The 19,832-nt window shown below is 40.8% G+C and overlaps 1 protein-coding gene across 1 annotated transcript in view; it reads left to right on the forward strand.

Annotated features, from left to right (window-relative positions):
• Nucleotides 1–13,734: 13,734 nt before the first annotated feature.
• The window catches only part of LOC112219202 (SITS-binding protein-like), a 51,166-nt gene continuing 45,068 nt past the window's right edge, over nucleotides 13,735–19,832 (forward strand). Inside the window, exon 1 of the mRNA XM_042302008.1 lies at nucleotides 13,735–13,798. Coding sequence (XP_042157942.1) covers nucleotides 13,735–13,798 — 64 coding nt within the window. The remainder of the gene's footprint in view (nucleotides 13,799–19,832) is intronic.

The raw sequence follows: 19,832 nt of genomic DNA on the forward strand, positions 1-19,832 counted from the left end.
AAACATGCTAATCTTTGTCCCAGACAGCTTTGCCAGTCCAGATCAGAGCATGGGGCAATACATCAACTAAAAGCCATAATTATCATCATGTGATACAAACAAAAGCCCTTTGTGATTCATCACACCATTGTTTCCCCTCTCACACACACACACACACACACACACACACACACACACACACACACACACACACACACACACACACACACACACACACACACACACACACACACACACACAGTCTTATATAACACAGTAGCAGGGGCTTAACTGTCACATGACTTAAATCTCTTCTCCACCTTCTGAGAGGGCAGCAGTAATGTCCAGGACCTTTTAACCCACTGTCTATCACTGTGCTTTGAAGACAAATAACAAAAGTGCTCTGGGCTGAAGCTACTGCCGCTATCTCTGGGCATAGCAAAGCTGATCCCCAACCATGCCAGACATGCTAATGTGATACTAATGCTAACATTTTGCAGGTAATATTTCCGCATTCAAAAATGTAGTGCCGGTTTCCCAGACACAGATTAAGCCTAGTCCTGGATTAAAAAGCTCCACTGAAAGCGCTTTTCAAATCAAATTGTATTGGTCACATACACATATTTAGCAGATGTGATTGATTGTGGGTGTAGTGAAATGCTTGTGTTCCTAGCTCCAACAGTGCAGTAATATATAACAATTCACAATAATACACACAAATCTAGAAGCAAATAATGGAATTAAGAAATATACAAATATTAGGTTGAGCAATGTCGGAGTGGCATTGACTAAAATACAATAGAATAGAATACAGTCTCACCTGCTCCCTCTCTCCCTCCCTGGCACTCGAGGGCACCAGGCTGCCCTGCATTACTCACTCCTGACACCATCATTACACACACCTGCTTCCCTCGTCACGCGCATCAGCGACCATTTGGACTCACCTGGACTCAATCACCTGTATTATTTCCTTCCCTGTATTTGTCTGTCCCCAAGCTCTGCTCCCCACTTCCGAATTGATTGCCGTATGTCTCGGTTTTACCCGGTTCTGATGCTGTTCCTGTCCTGTTCCATGTCTGTGTAAATTAAATGTTCACTCTCCGTACCTGCTTCTCATCTCCAGCGTTGGTTCTTACAGAATACAGTATATACATATGAAATTAGTAAAGCAGTATGTAAACATTATTAAAGTGACTAGTGTTCCATTATTCAAGTCACCAGTGATTCCATGACTATGTACTGTATATAGGGTAGCAACCTCTAAGGTGCAGGGTTGAGTAACCGGATGGTAGCTGGCAAGTGATGGCTGTTTAACAGTCTGATGGCCTTGAGATACAAGCTGTTTTTCAGTCTCTTGTTCCAGCTTTGATGCACTTGTACTGACCTCGCCTTCTGGATGATAGCGGAGTGAACAGGCCGTGGCTCAGGTGGTTGATGTCCTTGAGATCTTTTTGGCCTGCTTCTGACATCGGGTGCTGTAGGTGTCCAAGAGGGCAGGCAGTGTGCCCCTGGTGATGCGTTAGGTAGACCGCACCACCCTCTGGAGAGCCCTGCGGTTGCAGGCAGTGAAGTTGCTGTACCAGGCGAGGATACAGCCTGACAGGATGCTCTCAATTGTGAATCTGTATAAGTTTGTGAGGGTCTTAGGGGCCAAGACAAATTTCTTCAGCCTCCTCCTCCTTCAGCCTCCACTTTCCACCTTCTCCACTGCGGTCCTGTCAATGTGGATGGGGCGTGCTCCTTCGGCTTTTTCCTGAAGTCCACGATCAGGTCCTTCGTTTTGTTGGCGTTGAGGGAGAAGTTATTTTCCCTGGCACCACTTCGCCAGGGACCTCACCTCCTCCCTGTAGGCTGTCTCGTCATTGTTGGTAATCAAGCCCACCTCTGTTGTGTCGTCTGCAAACTTGATGATTGAGTTGGAGGCGTGTGTGGTCACGCAGTCATGGGTGAACAGGGAGTACAGGAGGGGGCTGTGTATGCACCCTTGTGGGGCCCCTGTGTTGAGGATCAATGAAGTGGAGGTGTTGTTTCCTACCTTCACCACCTGGGGGCAGCCCGTCAGAAAGTCCAAGACCCAGTTGTGCAGGGCAGAGTTCAGACCCAGGGACCCGAGCTTGATGATGAGCTTGGAGGGTACTATGGTGTTGAAGGCTGAGCTATAGTCAATGAACAGCATCCTTACATAGGTATTCCTCTTGTCCAGATGGGATTTGGCGGTGTACAGTGCAATGGCGATTGCAACGTAAGCAAATTGGGGCGGTAAGCAAATTTGTGGGTCTAGGGTGTCAGTTAAGGTAGAAGTGATATGGTCCTTAACTAGCATCTCAAAGTTCTTCATGATGACAGATGTGAGTGCTACGGGGTAATAGTCATTTAGTTCAGTTACCTTTGCTTACTTGGGTACAGGAACAATGGTGGACATCTTGAAGCAAGTGGGGACAGCAGACTGGGATAGGGAGTGATTGAATATGACTTTAAACACTTCAGCCAGCTGGTTTGAGGACGCGGCCAAGGATGTCTTCTGGGCTGGCAGCTTTGTGAGGGTTAACATGCTTAAATAGCTTCCTCACGTAGGCCAAGGAGAAGGAGAGCCTTGGGAAGGAGAGCCAGTCATTGGGAGCAGTCCACGTTTATGGCACTGTGTTATCCTCAAATCGGGTGAAGAAGGTGTTTAGCTTGTCTGGGAGCAAGATGTTGGTGTCCACAATGTGGTTAGTTCTCTTTGTAATCCGTGATTGTCTGTAGACCCTGCTACATGTCTCGTGTCTGAGCTGTTGAATTGCGACTCCACTTTGTCTCTGTACTGAGGTTTTGCCTGTTTGATTGCCTTATGGAGGGAATAACTACACTGTTTGTATTCAACCAAATTCCCAGTCACCTTGCCATGGTTAAATGCAGTGCTTCGCGCTTTCAGTTTAGCGCAAATGCTGCCATTTATCTACGGTTTCTGGTTTTGGTCGTTTTAATAGTCACAGTGGGAACGATATCCCCTATACACTTCCTGATGAACTCAGTCGCTATGTCATTGTATACATCAATGATATTATCCAAGGCTACACGGAACATATCCCAGTCCACGTGATCAAAACAATCTTGAAGCATGGATTCCAATTGGTCAGACCAGCATTGAATAGACCTTTGCATGTGTACTTCCTGTTTTAGTTTCTGCCTATAGGAAGGGTGGAGAAAAATTGAGATATTATCTGATTTGCTGAAGGGAGGGCGGAGGACCTTGTAGGCATCCCAGAAGAGAGAATAGAGTCAGTGTGTTTAAAGAACTTCGGTAGCATTTTCCTCTAATTTGCTGTGTTAAAATCCCAAGCAACAATAAATGCGGCTTCAGGATTTGTGGTTTCCAGTTTGCATAAAGTCCAGTGTAGGTCCTTGAGGGCTGTCGTGGTATCGGCTTGAGGGGGAATATACACGGCTGTGACTATAACCGAAGAGAATTCTCTTGGGAGGTAATACGGTCGGCATTTGATTGTGAGGTATTCTAGGTTGGGTGAACAAAAGGACTTGAGTTTCTGTATGTTATCACAATTACACCATGATTGGTTAATCATGAAACATACACTACCGCCCTTCTTCTTCCCGGAGAGATCTTTATTCTTGTCTGTGCAATGTACTGAGAACCCAGCTGGCTGTATGGACAGGGACACTATATCCGGAGAGAGCCATGATTCCGTGAAACAGAGTATGTTACAGTCCCTGATATCTCTCTGGAAGGAAATCCTTGCCTTGAGCTCATCTACTTTATTATCCAGAGATTGAACATTAGCGAGTAATATACTTGGAAGCGGTGGATGGTGTGCCCGCCTCCTGAGTCAGACTAGAAGTCCACTCCGAATACCTCTTCTTTGCCGGCTGCGTTTTGGAGCAGCCTCTGGGATAAGTTCAATTGCCCTGGGGGGCCGAACAAAGGATCCAATTCAGGAAAGTCGTATTCCTGGTCGTAGTGCTGGTGAGTTACCGCCGCTCTGATATCCAAAAGTTATATCCAGCTGTATGTAATAACACAAAAAAACGTTCTGGGCTAATAGTGTAAGAAATAACACACAAAAAAAACAAAATATTGCAAAGTTGCTTAGGAGCTAGAAGCAGAGCTGTCATGTCTGTCGGCGCCATCTTTCTTTTAGTCCAGGGCTAGGAAAACGTACCATAATGTATAGAGCCCACGTGGTTCTCTATTCTATTTGTTTTACATTAAATGCATTGTATCCATTTCTTTGGCTCCTTTGTCTCTGCCCTCCATTGAAAATTTGTGATTTTGTAGAGTGAATCCACGGTAACAATGAGCTCAGGTTTCATTGTTCTACTGTATCTACTGAACGTGATAATAGCAGCAGCTGATCAAGCTGAAACGCAGACTGTCTTGGGAAAATCAGTGATCTGTCACTGTAATATTGGTGAAAGCAAAAGGGTGGAAGCCATGTTTTTACCTATCCACTCACTTACAGATCAGTGGTCTATCATCTCTATGTGAATAGAAGTACCCAGCTGGCAAAACTGGTAACAATGACATCAAGGTCAGATTACATACTTGTTGTATAAAGATGACATCATGGTCAGATTACATACTGGTTGTATAGAGATGTTTTGCTACAAAAAACAACCAGAATATGACGTCATTCCCATAATGTCTTGATCTTGTCATTAAAAATACCATCGGTTACATTGTTAAGACCAGAGGGTTGTAATATGGTGTAAGACGTTTACAACCAGACAATGACCTCATTAAGATGTCACACCAAAACCTGATCAGGTAAGTTGATCAAATGGTTTTGAGGAAACCGATTGCCTTGAGCCATTTGAGTTGGCAAATGAATCATTTGATTATACTGTACTGTCAATGTTTGAGTAAGCAATGTACTAAGCAAAATGTAAGCAAAATATAAGCAAAGTGTTCCTGTTAGCTGTACTTGAATAAACAACGTAAATGTAACATAACACTATTGATTGAAACTAACTTAAATTATGTTGTTGGCTTTACTTGAATAATTGAGTGAAGTGCTTAAATTATGTTGTTGACTTGTAACCCTTGTCAGTGAAGTTGATGTAAACACAATTGAGTTAAGGTCACTTGAACGTGAAAACCTGCTACTTAAATGGTTTAAGGAAACCGATTGTCTTAAACCTATTCAATTAATGTATATGAAACAAAATATCTGTAAAAAACGTATAAAACAAAGTTACTTTTGTTCTCCGGATATGGGGTACAAAAAGCACAGCTGATTGGCGATACTTAGGGACTGGAGTTGGGAAACAATGACATAGGCTTACTAATATAACCTGGTACATCAACAGTATATCATTGGTAATAATTGACAAAATATCCACCAGAGAAACATTTGTATATTTTGCCTAAAATCACTTGTGATAAGTGCTGGGCTTGGTTTAATTGAAAATGTACAAAAAGGTAAACTCTTTGCTACCTTATACTATTATATTATACCTTATACTATACCTAATACTATTATTATACTTTCAAGGTGTAACAAGTAGTTGATCTTTGAACCAGATCTGATTCCAGCTTTATATGCAGTGCCCTAAAGATCCGAGTCCTCCGTCTTGCCTGTAGCCTAGATCATGACACCTCAGAATGTCAACCAAAGCGTCAGCGATCCTGCATCGAAGGTGTTCGGCATGTCCTGGTACGTTATTTGCAGAAACTACATACACCTACATTTGGAAATGACAGACGGCAAAGAACAGTTTTTAGCCATATTATCACAAGTTTGGCACAGCAAAACAATTGTTATATTTGTGTAAAAAAAAACAGCTGTGGAATTTTACCTTCGACTACCTTCCACCTGTAAAGGAACTCCTTTACAGGTGGGCTGTAGGTGACGTCACAGGGCAAATATGATCTGCATCAAGGCTATACTTGAGATGATAAGAATAATCCATCATGTACTGGATTCTGTTTGTCAATGTCTTCTTGAAGGTCTGAGTGTCATGGGGAGAATCTCAAATGCATTTCCTCTCTCTTTGTTTCCATCTCAAAACCCATTGGGTGAGAAGGTCAGAAGGGAGGGAACTCTTACCTTCTCGTCCATTGGGTTTTGAGAAGGAGAGAGGATCTGATGACGTCATGTTAGCTATTACGACGTAACGTTAGCCCTGGCATGCCAGTTAGCAGCCTGATTACTAGCTTGACAGATTATGCTTTGAAATTTTACAAATTAACACACATGATTCAAATTAACAATTAATAACTTTATACCATTGAGAAAGTATCCACTGTTGCCGGCAATAGTTGATAACAGCTTGCTATGGAGATAATACCGATTTAAGGAATCGTGGCGATTTTGCTGGCATGTTGGAAGTCATTTTTCGGAACTTGACAAATGTGCCTTTGGAACGTCAACGTGCATGACGTCAGACGTAATCATGGTCACACTTGAAAGAGCTTGCATCTAACTCATTTGTTCTATCAAATACACTCAATCTTATTGAGTGCAATCTATAATAACTAATAATTCAGAAATAACTACTGAGTGAAAGTGAGTACATTTTACTTTTAGTAACCTTTGAGTAAATTGTACTTAATTATTTTAGCACGATATACTGTTAGGTTTTACAGTGCATGTGCCATGGGGTTTGCCAGCTGGGAAGTCAGAATGCATGTTAAAGGTATTCAAACAGGCCCCGAGACTCAGCCATTGGCTGTGAGAGACTGTCTGTCTGTGTGTGTGTGTGTGTGTGTGTGTGTGTGTGTGTGTGTGTGTGTGTGTGTGTGTGTGTGTGTGTGTGTGTGTGTGTGTGTGTGTGTGTGTGTGTGTGTGGCTGACTGTCTGTCTGTCTGTGTGTGTGTGTGTGTGTGTGTGTGTGTGTGTCTATACTCATAGAGATTATTTTAAATTACTAGAGGGGCTATGTTATAAATACTCAAAGTTCCAGAATGGAAATCCAAAACCAGTCTAATTGGAATGAATGGCAATAGAGGCATAGGTGATGCATTTCCTGCTTTTACTTATGCAATACAATAAAAGTAAGGCATGTGATGTATCAGAAATGGTGTAATGGAATTAGAGTCAACTTTATTAATGCAGTTTATACAGGTTTTATACACATTTTCTGTATAAAAAGCCTTTAAAATATATGTAAACAGACCTTAAATGTCTCAGGAAAGCTGTGAGTGCTATTATATGATACAACCTCAGTACTTGTTGCATTTGCTACTTGTCTACGTCCTATCATCAACTGATTTGAGCCAGTGTATGCATGTGGATTGACTGCATAGAGGGCTTGCAGTTGACGTATGATGCCTCCTGGCGGCCATGTTGGAAGACCACCACATTAATTATTCCGGCAACAACAGTTAAGTGGCTACCCCAAACTGCATGATAACAGTGCCTTAAACTAGTTGATCCATTACCACGATCATTTTCTGTGCAGTATTTGGCTGCTCTAACAAGGCAGGAAAGAAAATATGAAAAACACATGTTTACAGATTCCCCGCAATCATGAAACACCATTGGTGACATCAAGAAGATAAGTCTCAAGAACTGTCAGAAATGCGAGAAAAAAACAATTTTGCCCGTCAAGACCTGAAACCAGACAGCTGTCAGTACAAGGTCTGCTACGATAATTTCATCACTGGTATGTCAAGTCTGATCGATTTTGAGTGTAGTTTAGCTGTTATGCTAAGCAGGTGTTAACAACAACAGTAAGTTAGCTAAAATTAGCTAGCTAGATAGCTGGTAGTCTAGCTATTAGTATGGATGGATCGCATGCGTCTATCATCACATTTGCAGACTAATGTAAGCCTACTATTCCTAATGTTATGAGTAGATTGGATAGTCATAATTTAGGCTATTAACGAGCACTTATTGGCAAAGACCTAAAGGCTATATCAGAGACTTTTCTTTCCTTTGCACAGGAAACGTGGCCTTTGATAAAAATGTCGTACACTTTTACTATACTGAAGACTGAAGACATTAGCAGAATAATTTGTTATTTGATGGTAGCCTAGGCCTACTCTGCTGACACTGACAACAGATCAATAAAAATGACTATGTCTTGAATGTAACCATGTAATCTAGGCCTATGAAAAAGGGTCATGGCTAGAATGGATCTAGCTTTTGTCAAATTAATGTCAAAAGTACATTTTTGGCACTTTAGCTAACCCTAACTCTTTTCCTTATCTTAACCTAATTAAACTAACCTGCTACGTTAATTATCCTAGTCTGCAGCGTAAATTACGTTAATTTGACAAAAGATGGATCCCTTCTAGCCATGACCATTAAAAGGGGAGACACAAATTGTACAATATTAGGTCCATATAGCCTGAAGGAGGACATTATTGTCCAAAACAACTCCAGTGGCACTGAACCAATTATCATTTGTCGAGAACTTTATTAATAAGAGGAGGGAAATTGTATAGACATTACAGCATAGGAAAAATGCCTCAATGGGATAGGACAATTTATCCCATTGTTCCAGCCCAACAATAGATTTAATCTATATATGACACTAAAACACTTGCTATAATTAAACACAACCAAACAAGAGCCCTGATGGTTTAGGTGACCTAAAGAAGTGATATTCTAACATCAGGTGTGATTTTCATTTGTTTATGTTCTGTTCATCAGCTGACTTTTATCAAGACACCAATGTCAACTGGATTCCCCCTGTGAAGATGAGGAATTCTGCAGCAGCATCAGTTTCTACTTTTACTATGTTGTCCTTTTCCAGATATGAAAGGAGACATCCCTCAATTATACGAGATGGTTGTTATATGCTGTGCTTTGGTTAATCTGAATGATTCTGTTGTGCAATATGAGTAGAGCACCTTCACCTTGTCTTCATGACAAAATAAACCATATAAATATATAAAATGTAACTTGGAACAACATGTAAAAGACTTGTTAATGATATTGTAAGCTCACTGTACTTTAATAATAGGCTATATTGTTGTATGGGTGAAATTAAAAGTATTTTGTTTGTCATCTCTTAATATATTTAATATAGCCTAAAATTTAAACACATTTAGCATAGATATTATAATTGTTGTGGTAGTCTTAGGCAAACTATTATGACAGTGGCACCTCCAAGTGCCACTCAGACCTTCTTGTGAGAAAGGTATCTGGAATTGAACTTGGTAGTAGTAGTGTGAATGTTTTAAACCTCTACAGGATCGGTGGGTCCCCTGCGGGACGGTTTAGCTAACGTAGGCTAATGCGATTAGCATGAGGTTGCAAGTAACAAGAAACTTTCCCGGGACATAAACATATCTGATATTGGCAGAAAGCTTAAATTATTTTTAATCTAACTGCACTGTCCAATTTACCGTAGCTATTACAGTAAAATAATACCATGCTATTGTTTAAGAAGAGTGCAGTTATGAACTTGAAAATGTTTTAATAAACCAATTTGGCACATTTGAGCAGTCTTAATACAACATTTTGAACAGAAATGCAATGGTTCATTGGATCAGTCTAAAAATTTGCACATACATTGCTTCCATCTAGTGGCCAAAATCTAAATTGTACCTGGGCTGGAATAATACAGTATTGCCTTTCTCTTGCATTTCAAAGATGATGGTACAAAAAAATTACAAATAAACATGTTTTTTCCTTTGTATTATCTTTTACCAGATCTAATGTATTACATTCTCCTACATTAATTTCAAATTTCCACAAACTTCAAACTGCTTCCTTTCAAATGGTATCAAGAATATACCTATCCTCACTGCAGGGCCTGAGCTACAGGCAGTTGGATTTGGAAATGTAATTTTAGGTGAAAATTGTAAAAAATAAAAAATAAAAATAAAAAGGGGGCTAATCCTTAGAGATTTTAAAGCTAAGGATCCCATCACTTCCTGCTTCCAGACATTACAGATTACAAGGGTTGGATTTGCACTAAACAATTTCTTGTCAGCACAAGGCAACATCAAGTTCTAGTATAATGATTAGTACACTATAAATACAAAAGAATGTTGACACCCCTTCAAATTAGTAGATTTGGCTATTTCAGCAACATCCGTTGCTGACAGTTGTATAAAATCGAGCACACTGCCATGCAATCTCCATACACAAACATTGGCAGGAGAATGGCCTTACTGAAGGACTCATTGACTTTCAATGTGGCACTGTTATAGGATGCCACCTTTCCAACAAGTCAGTTCGTCAAATTTCTGCCCTACTAAAGCTTCCCCGGTCAACTGTAAGTACTGTTATTGTGAAGTGGAAACATCTAGGAGCAACAATGGCTCAGCCGAGAAGTGGTAGGCCACACAAGCTCACAGAATGGGACCGCCTAGTGCTGAACCGCTTAGTGCGTAAAAATCATCTGTCGTTGGTTGCAACACTCACTACTGAGTTCTAAACTGCATCTGGAAGCAACGTCAGCACAAGACCTGTTCATCATGAGCTTCAATGGTTTTCCATGGCCAAGCAGGCACACACAAGCCTAAGATCACCATGATTAATGCCAAGCTTCGATTGGAGTGGTGTAAAGCTCGCCACCATTGGACTCTGGAGCAGTGGAAACGCGTTCTCTGGAGTGGTGAATCACCCTTCACCATCTGGCAGTCTGACAGACAACTCTGGGTTTGGCTGATGTCAGGAGAACGCTACCTGCAGACACAGACACATTGTGAGCAGTTCAGTCATCTACACGCAATACAGCTAACCATATTTTATAGCATACAGTACATATTCTTACCTCTGTTGATTGATATCCATTGAATTGTGTCCATTTTCTGATTTTAGAAAGATTTGCGCAAATATGAAAAAATAGATGGTATCGTCATAAAACAAAATCACTTCAGATCATATAAGGGATAAACCTTACCTTAAATTGAGGAGAACTTTAACATTTTTCAGTTAAGTACCTCCACCTGCGGTCCTTTCAAATTCAAATCCAAATGTTTCAGTTGGGCAGTTAGGTTCCTACAAGAACCACCACCAACTAATGAGGTTCCTCGATGAACCCCACCTACTATGGGGTTCTTGGAAGAACCTTTTGGCGGCAATTTTCAGTACCAAGAACCCTAAGGTTCTTCGAAGAACTTTGAGGAACTTAGAAGAACCCTTGTTGAACCCCTAATTTTTAGAGTGTATGTTAGGCCCTGATCTGGCAATGCCATTTGGCTGTGGGTAATACTAGTTCATTTAGCAGACAAGATTTGCTTAGAATTCTGTGGCATTATTTTATATAATTTTATAGTATGAAGAATACAATTGAATATTACTGAATAAAATAGAAAGGACATTTTCTCCAAACGATTTGAGGGAGTGTGCACATGTGGCTGTTCTGTGTTGAGCGCCGGTTAACAAAGAAATAGGTACTCCTATATGCTTAATTTTGAGTTATTTATGTAACTTTAGTTGTGCTAAAAATGTTGAGCTATATGTTTTGATTTTTAATACATTGTAAGGCTGCATGATGCAACTCTAATGATGATTTGAAAAAATTCACATGAAAGGCATGAGCTCTGCTTTGTTTTTTGCGCAGGCTGTACACACTTCATGAGTCTCTCATTTACAATTTGACAAGCACTTGATAAGGCCTCAAATTTCCTGGCTGCATCCTCTTTGTGTGGCTATAATCCCCCTAAAATAATCCATGCCTTTTGCGGCCAGTGGCCGTTGTTCCCTTTGGCTGAATGTAATAATTATAATTCCCTTCTCCCCGCTGGGTGCCGAAGCACCTCTCTCTTACATGGCTCTCAGTCACATGATCAGTTCTTTCTCACGATTCTGACTAGTCTCCCACTCCCTGCTGCTGAAAAACATCCCTACAGCATGATGCTGCCACCACCATGCTTCACCATATGGATGGTGCCAGGTTTCCTCCAGAAGTGATGCTTGGCATTCAGGTCAAAGAGTTCAATCTTGGTTTCATCAGACCAGAGAATCTTGCTTCTCATGGTCTGAGAGTCTTTAGGTGCCTTTTGGCAAACTCCAAGTGGACTCAAGGAAAAGTCTTGGTGGTTCCAAACTTCTTCCATTTAAGAATGATGGAGGCCACTGTGTTCTTGGGAACCTTCAATGCTTTGGTACCCTTCCTCAGATCTCTGCTTCGACGCAATCCTATCTCGGAGCTCTAAGTATAATTCCTTCGACCACATGGCTTGGTTTTTGCACTGATATGCACTCCCAACAGTGGGACCTTATATAGACAGGCGTGTGCCTTTCCAAATCATGTCCAGTCAATTCGATTTTTAAAATGTATATATATATACACACATTTTTGTAATAATGACAATTGCAACAATACTGAATGAAAATTAACTTAATAAAATACATATGGGCTTTTGGATGGGTGTTCTTAAGGTGATTCCACAGGTTGGTGGTATTTTCTGATTTAGCCGTTGCTGACCCCATGCTTACATCTTTATCACAAATAAGACACCTTGCTTTCCCTGGTGCCAATTCCATGTCATTGTCCCACACTGATGCTCTGCTTTTCTCTGCCATCTGTAAAACACACACACAGCTCTGAAGTGACAATGATACTGAAGAGTCTGCTTAGGAGACAAATACTCTCAACTGTTTGAATAATAATAATAATAAGTTACCTTTGAAAACAAAAACTGTAATTTCTATATGCAGGAAATCCTATTTTAATAATGGACATGGTAAGAATTGACTACCAAAGTGCGAGTCATAATTCCCATGACACCTTATAGCAAAATCTGAAAAGCGGTTCCTTCATTCAGTCATTCCATAGGATATTTTCAGATTCACTTAAAATAAGGTCTGTGTTTCGTGTAGGCTTACACCACATTGCCAATTTTATAACTGTGTCGATATCCATAGGACAAGGTAACTCTGATCAATATTGGCTAAATATAAGCAAAGATCTTTTTTATTTGTAGAGTTGATTTATGAAAATATTTTGACAAACGTTACCTTATCCTAGTGAGATTTACACGGGTATCAAAACGCCGAGGCGGTTTAAGCCTGCACGAAACACAGACCTTATTGGAAGTAGATCAAGACATTCTCTAAGGAAGACATGAACGGTAAAATAACGAAGGAACCCCTTTCAAGTTCAGCCACAAGTTATTACAGGAATTATAACGAGTCGACTATTTCCCTCAAAACCAAATACCTTTGACTATTACGAGCCTGCTGCTGCCTACCACCCCTCAGTCAGACTGCTCTATCAAATATCAAATCACACACAGAAATACAAGCCTTAGGTCAAATCCGGAAACTCTCACCTCGAAAACAAAATGTTTATTCCGTTCCGTATTTTATCTAACGGGTGGCATCCATGAGTCTAAATATTCCTGTTACATTGCACAACCTTCAATGTTATGTCATAATTATGTAAAATTCTGGCAAATTAGTTCGCAAAAAGCCAGGTGGCCCAAACTGTTGCATATACCCTGACTCTGCATGCAATGAACGCAAGAGAAGTGACACAATTTCACCTGCTTAATATTGCCTGCTAACCTGGATTTTTTTTAGCTAAATATGCAGGTTTAAAAAATAAATACTTGTGTTTTGATTTTAAGAAAGGCATTGATGTTTATGGTTAAGTACACATTGGTGCAACGACAGTCGTTGATTGATTGTTTTTTATAAGATAAGTTTAATGCTAGCTAGCAACTTACCTTGGCTTACTGCATTCGCGTAACAGGCGGGCTCCTCGTGAGGCAGGTGGTTAGAGCATTGGACTAGTTAACTGTAAGGTTGCAAGATTGGATCCCCCAAGCCAAGACAAGGTAAAAATATGTCGTTCTGCCTTGTTCCTAGGCCGTCATTGAAAATAAGAATGTGTCCTTAACTGACTTGCATCATGACTGACATCATGACTCGTGATCGCCGGTGTGGCAGTAATACGGTCACCGTAACAGCCCAAGGTACACATATAATCCATGGTATACAAGGATTTGCCCTTATTCTCTTGGGACATTAATTGGGACCTCTTAATCTGCAGATTGTGTTTCATGGCTCTCTTTATCTGAGGACAGAAAACATCTAAAAGAAACAGGCTGTATTATACTCAAATTAGACAGCACTGAATATTATGTTGCTAAATCACTCTGTCCTCATAGTTTTTCTCACTAGGGACTGGAACTGGATAATCTTTTCATAATGTCCTCACAAAGGTAAGTGCTCTATCTAGAATAGCCTACTCTCCCTTCTATGACAGCTGGAACTGCTAGCTAATCCTTTTACCCTCTTTTATGGCTATTAGCTAGCTACAAATACATTTCGAGTTACAACAATAAATACGTTAAGATTGGTAGCTAACTAGCTTATATGAAGTTAGCTAGCTGGTGATATTTAATTCACTTGGCAAGCTATACAGTATGTAAAGTTAGCTAGCTAGCGAACATCACGTTAGCAGCCCTTTTGAAATAGCTTGCACACAAAGTTCCTGTAGATATCATTTTCAAAATTTAATTTACTTACTTGAATAGGTTCTATAAATGCCTCCACTTTCTAGGTCCTTAGAAAAACTAAATAATGGGCAATCTTCCTGAAGTTTCCGGTGATAGAAAAACGCAGCCACCCATGTGGACGATTGGTCTTCGGACATGGCACCTGGTGCGGTTGCTAGGTAATTTGTGATGCAACTGCAAGCTCTCTATTGTTTGAATGGAATTTTGGCAGTTAATTTGAAAAAATGTATGCAATCATTCCTTTAAAACTGTCTGGCCATCTAGATAATACACATACAGTGCAGAAACATTATAAACATTCATTGTTTCACACAATATCTTATCACAGCACTGGCAAACCGTGGTTGACCAACATGGCTGACCTTTGGACCATCATAAGAAGGTTCATGTCCATTCTAGTATTTTAATTCCTAATTCTATGTCTATACTTCTGTCTGTCTGTTCGTCCGTCTGTCCAGCAGCAGCTGAATACCATGTCTTTGTCTTGGCTGGTAAAATGAGCTTCCCTCGACCCACTGGTAACCTTTTAAACTTTTGCAGCGGTACCCCATGTATATTAAGACATTGGGACAGTCGAGGGGTGTGTTGTTGTTTTTTTACAGTGGGCTATTGTTGTTTCTGAGTTGTCTAACCTGGGACCTGTCAACTGTGGTCTAGTATCCTCTTTGGTCCAAACCAGGCTTGGCTTTGGCCTTGAGACACTTTGGTAGGTAATGCTTCCTTCTGAGTTCTGAGAGAGAGAGAGCAACAGAGAGAGAAGAGAGAAAATGGGAGAGCTAGAGAAAGTCCTAAAGAGAGCGCAGGAGAGAAAGAGCATACGGGGAAGACACAGAGACGGGAGATAGGAGAGATTAAAAAAAAGAGAGGGTAATGGAGAGTACAGGAGGAAGAGAGAGCAGGAAAGAGAGAGAGCAGGAAAGTGACATTTGAGCTAGTTGCCAACTGGGGGAGCTTGTCCTATGCCCACCTGTCTTAAACTGTACAGAACAACTGGAAGTACTGGAGTGCAGATTAGATATCGCTGAGATGCAAGATACCTTTTTTTTTTGGAGCTATCATGCGAGCCTTCTAAAGCCCAAAGGCTTATTCCTATATTTACACATCATTAAGTAATGCAGATACACGTTACAGGGGGTTACCACAACCAAGACGTAAGCATTATTGGTGTAAAGTATACTATAGGATAGGTGATATACTACCGGTTTATAACAGTTCATGATACGTAAACATTGTCACCTACTCATATTAGTGATTCATTAGTGATTCACTACTCATATTAGTGATTCATTAGTGATTCACTACTCATATGTGATTCATGAACTTGGTCTCACTAAGGCTGGGATTAAATCCGAGGCGCATTGTGATGTAGAGCGCTTGACATTAAAGGTGTGTGTTTGCGATTTAGCCAACATTTGCAGCATTAACTGTGAATGTGATCTCTGTGAACATCGGGAACATTGCCTTAAAAAGGTGCATTGTCGGCTGTATTAGTGCACTGCTCTATAACGCCCCTCAGATTGTTAGTTAAGTTCAAATCCATCTCTGATTGGTAAGGTAAACTTTCACAGATGGGCTATACCTGGGAAAACAAAATATTATTGAAAATAGTATTATTGAATGGAAAAATGAATGTTTTGCCAAGTAAAGTTTTTTCATCTGTGAGAGCAATTAGATATTTGGTTAATCTTGTATATTTCATATTTTATGTGTGTGAAACTCTGAAGTGTGACAACGATTGTACAGTAAATGTTAATGTTTGTCAGACCAAATCAAATCAAATCAAATGTATTTATATAGCCCTTCGTACATCAGCTGATATCTCAAAGTGCTGTACAGAAACCCAGCCTAAAACCCAAAACAGCAAGCAATGCAGGTGTAGAAGCACGGTGGCTAGGAAAAACTCCCTAGGAAGGCCAAATCCTAGGAAGAAACCTAGAGAGGAACCAGGCTATGTGGGGTGGCCAGTCCTCTTCTGGCTGTGCCGGGTGGAGATTATAACAGAACATGGCCAAGATGTTCAAATGTTCAAATGTTCAGACGATAAGCAAAGTAATGTGTCTAGGTATGTGTGTGTGTGTGTGTGTGTGTGTGTGTGTGTGTGTGTGTGTGTGTGTGTGTGTGTGTGTGTGTGTGTGTGTGTGTGTGTGTGTGTGTGTGTGTGTGTGCATGCGTGTGCATGCACATGTGTATGTTTGTGTGCGTGTGTTTGCATTTATTTTTCTAGCTTTGACTTGAACATCGTACATTTAGGAGACATAATATCATAGCATACTATTTTCCACTCAAATATAATTAGCCTATTTTCCATTCTCTTTTTTTCTGGAGATCCATAATTCACAGACAAAGGGTTTCTCTTCAAATCCCCTTATGCTGACATACCTAAATAAGACAGATCGCTTGGCTCTCCTCAAAGTTTCCACAACCCATCATTACAAATAAGGCCCAGAAAAGATCCTGTCCTTTGTTGTTTTCCTAGCAGGCTCTTTTAAATGATGGCCTGATAGCTCCTCCAAAGAGATCACCTGTCTTAGAATCAGTCTGGAACCAATAAAAGTAATTCATTCGGCTGTCTTCTGATATCTGTTATTTTTTCCTCCATTCCCTCCTTCTCCCTCTTTAAAGAAGTTGCTATCAGGGATTAGCGTTTGAAATTAATTCTAGACAATGAACAAGACCTCAGATCAACTCTGTGAGACTTTTCCACTTCTCCCTGCTCTCCTCTTTCTCTCTTTCTATTCCCTGCTCTCTGTCCCTCTCTTTCTCTGTACCTCTCTCTCTCTCTCATCTCTTTTTCTTTCTTTCCGTCTCTTTTTCTTTCACTCTCTGTCTCTATATCTTTCCATCTGTTGATCCTCGAAAAAGAGAGACTCTCCTCTTTCTTTAGTTGTTTTTCTAGAAGACCTTGCCAAGCACAGCTCAGAGACAGTAGGGACAGAGTGGTCATACATAGAAGTGGTCTCAAATGTCTTTCAGAAGCAGGTTTACCTCTAGGGCAGTGTTTCCCAACTCCAGTCCTGGAGTACCCCCAACAGCACACGTGTGTTATAGCCCCGGACAAACTGTTGCGGGTACTCGAGGACTGGAGTTGGGAAACACTGCTCTAGGGTACCCCAATCTAAACCACTGGAAACCAGGGTTGTGTTCAATAGCCACCAAACCGAAACTTTCACTAATGAGTCATTCATGCACAATTAAAGTTTTCCGTGAAATACCATGAGAACATTTAGTTTATTCATGAATACAATGATAGGCTCACCATTTAGTGAAAACAGGTTTTTAGAAATGTTTGCTAATTTATTAAAAATAAAGAACAGAAATACCTTATTTACATAAGCATTCAGAACCTTTGCTATGCAACTCGAAAATGAGCTCAGGTGCATCCTGTTTCCATAGATCATCCTTGAGATGTTTCTTACAACTTGATTGGAGTCCACCTGTGGTAAATTCAATTGATTTGACTTGATTTGGAAAGGCACCCACTAGTCTATATAAGGTCCTATAGTTGATAGTGCATGTCAGAGCAAAAACCAAGCCATGAATGAGGTTGAAGGAATTGTCCATAGAGCTCAGAGACAGGATTGTGTTGAGGCACAGCTTTGGGGAAGGGTACTAAAACGTTTCTGCAGCATTGCAGGTCCCTAAGGACACCGTGGTCTCCATCATTCTTAAATGGAAGAAGTTTGGAACCACCAAGACTTTTTCTAGAGCTGGCCGCCCAGCCAAACTGAGCAATCGGGGCAGAAGGTTCTTGGTCATGGAGGTGACCAAGAACCCGATGGTCACTCTGAAAGAGCTCCAGAGTTCCTCTGTTGAGATGGGAGAATCTTCCAGAAGGACAACCGTCTCTGCAGCACTCCACCAATCAGGCATTTATGGTAGACTGGCCAGATGGAAGCCACTCCTCCGTAAAAGGCACATCACAGCCCGCTTGGAGTTTACCAAAAAGCACCTAAAACTCTCAGACCATGAGAAACAAGACTCTCTGGTCTGATGAAACATAGATTGAACTATTTTACCTGAATGTCAAGCATCATGTCTGGAGGAAACCTGGCACCATCCCTCCGGTGAAGCATGATGGTGACATCATCATGCTGTGGGGATGTTTTTCAGCGGCTGGGACTGGGAAACTCGTCAGGATCGAGGGAAAGACGAACAGAGCAAAGTACAGAGACATCCTTGATGAAAACCTGCTCTAGAGCGCTCAGCACCTCAGACTGGGGCAAAGGATCACCTTCCAACAGGACAACGACCCTAAGCACACAGCCAAGACAATGCAGCAGTGGCTTCGGGACAAGTCTCTGAATATCCTTGAGTGGCCCAGCCAGAGCCCGGTCTTGAACCTGATTGAACAATTTTGGAAAGACTTGAAAATAGCTGTGCAGCAACGCACCCCATCCAACCTGACAGAACTTGAGAGGGTCTGCAGAGAAGGTGTGCCAAGCTTGTAGCGTCATACCAAAGAAGACTCGAGGCTGTAATCACTGCCAAAAGTGCTTCAGCAAAGTACTGAGTAAAGGCTTTGAAAACTTATGTAAATGTGCAGTGGCGACCCGTCATTCAGGGCAGTTGGGGCAGAGCCCCACTTGTTTTGAGCCCCACATTTAAATGTAAAAAAAAAATCCATTTTACATTTTGGCATTAATCCATGTCACATATCAGTTTGCAAACAATGTAAAAAAATATGTATGTATCATTGGGCTAATAAAGCCTCATACAATCATGATCTCTTTTTTGTTTTCTTGAGTAAGGCAGCTCCAAAATGTAGGTGTTTCAGCCAAGCTCAGTGCTTTCTGTGGTGGTGGGACAAGCCAGCAGAAAATATGGAGCATTGCACCATGATTGGCTCAGTGATTCTGTCAGTGATTCTGTGACTTCAAAAATTCTAGCCCTTTGGGTGCTGACATAGAGTTACGTTAGAAGTGCCCATCCAAGAAGGCTCAAGGTAATTGGCCACAGATAAAATGACGTCAAATCATGTTATATGCACAGTAGCTTTAATTGGACTGATCATGTCAACATCATACTTTCAAAATCTTAGCTAGCAGTCATCATCATGAATCAAGTAGACAATCTACTGGCAAATCCTTTTCAATCCTTGTCATATGAAGATAAATAATGAAGAGAAATTATAGATAAAACGTATCGGTGCTCATTGGTCATTGGACATAAACATTACACAGCAAGTTGGAAATCGCAAATTCAACAATGAGTGGTTTGGAAGAAAGTGAGCACAGCACAACAAGATGAGTCCAAAAATGTATTGTATGCTGCTGCTTAAATTATGTCATATGTGTACTGCTGCTTAAATTATGTCATATGTGTACTGTAGCTAAGAAAGTAATACTAGGTGTAAGCTGTTAGTAGCCCATGTGCCTCATGCTAATAATTTGGTCCCTTTTCCCCTCTTAATTTTGCCTTCTGTTCTGACTTTGCGGTGCATATGTAGCCTATAGCCTGTTTTAGAGAAATGTAATCATCGAATATAGTA

This window comes from Oncorhynchus tshawytscha, linkage group LG19, assembly GCF_018296145.1.
Source record: "Oncorhynchus tshawytscha isolate Ot180627B linkage group LG19, Otsh_v2.0, whole genome shotgun sequence".
NCBI classification, from domain to species: Eukaryota; Metazoa; Chordata; class Actinopteri; order Salmoniformes; family Salmonidae; genus Oncorhynchus; species Oncorhynchus tshawytscha.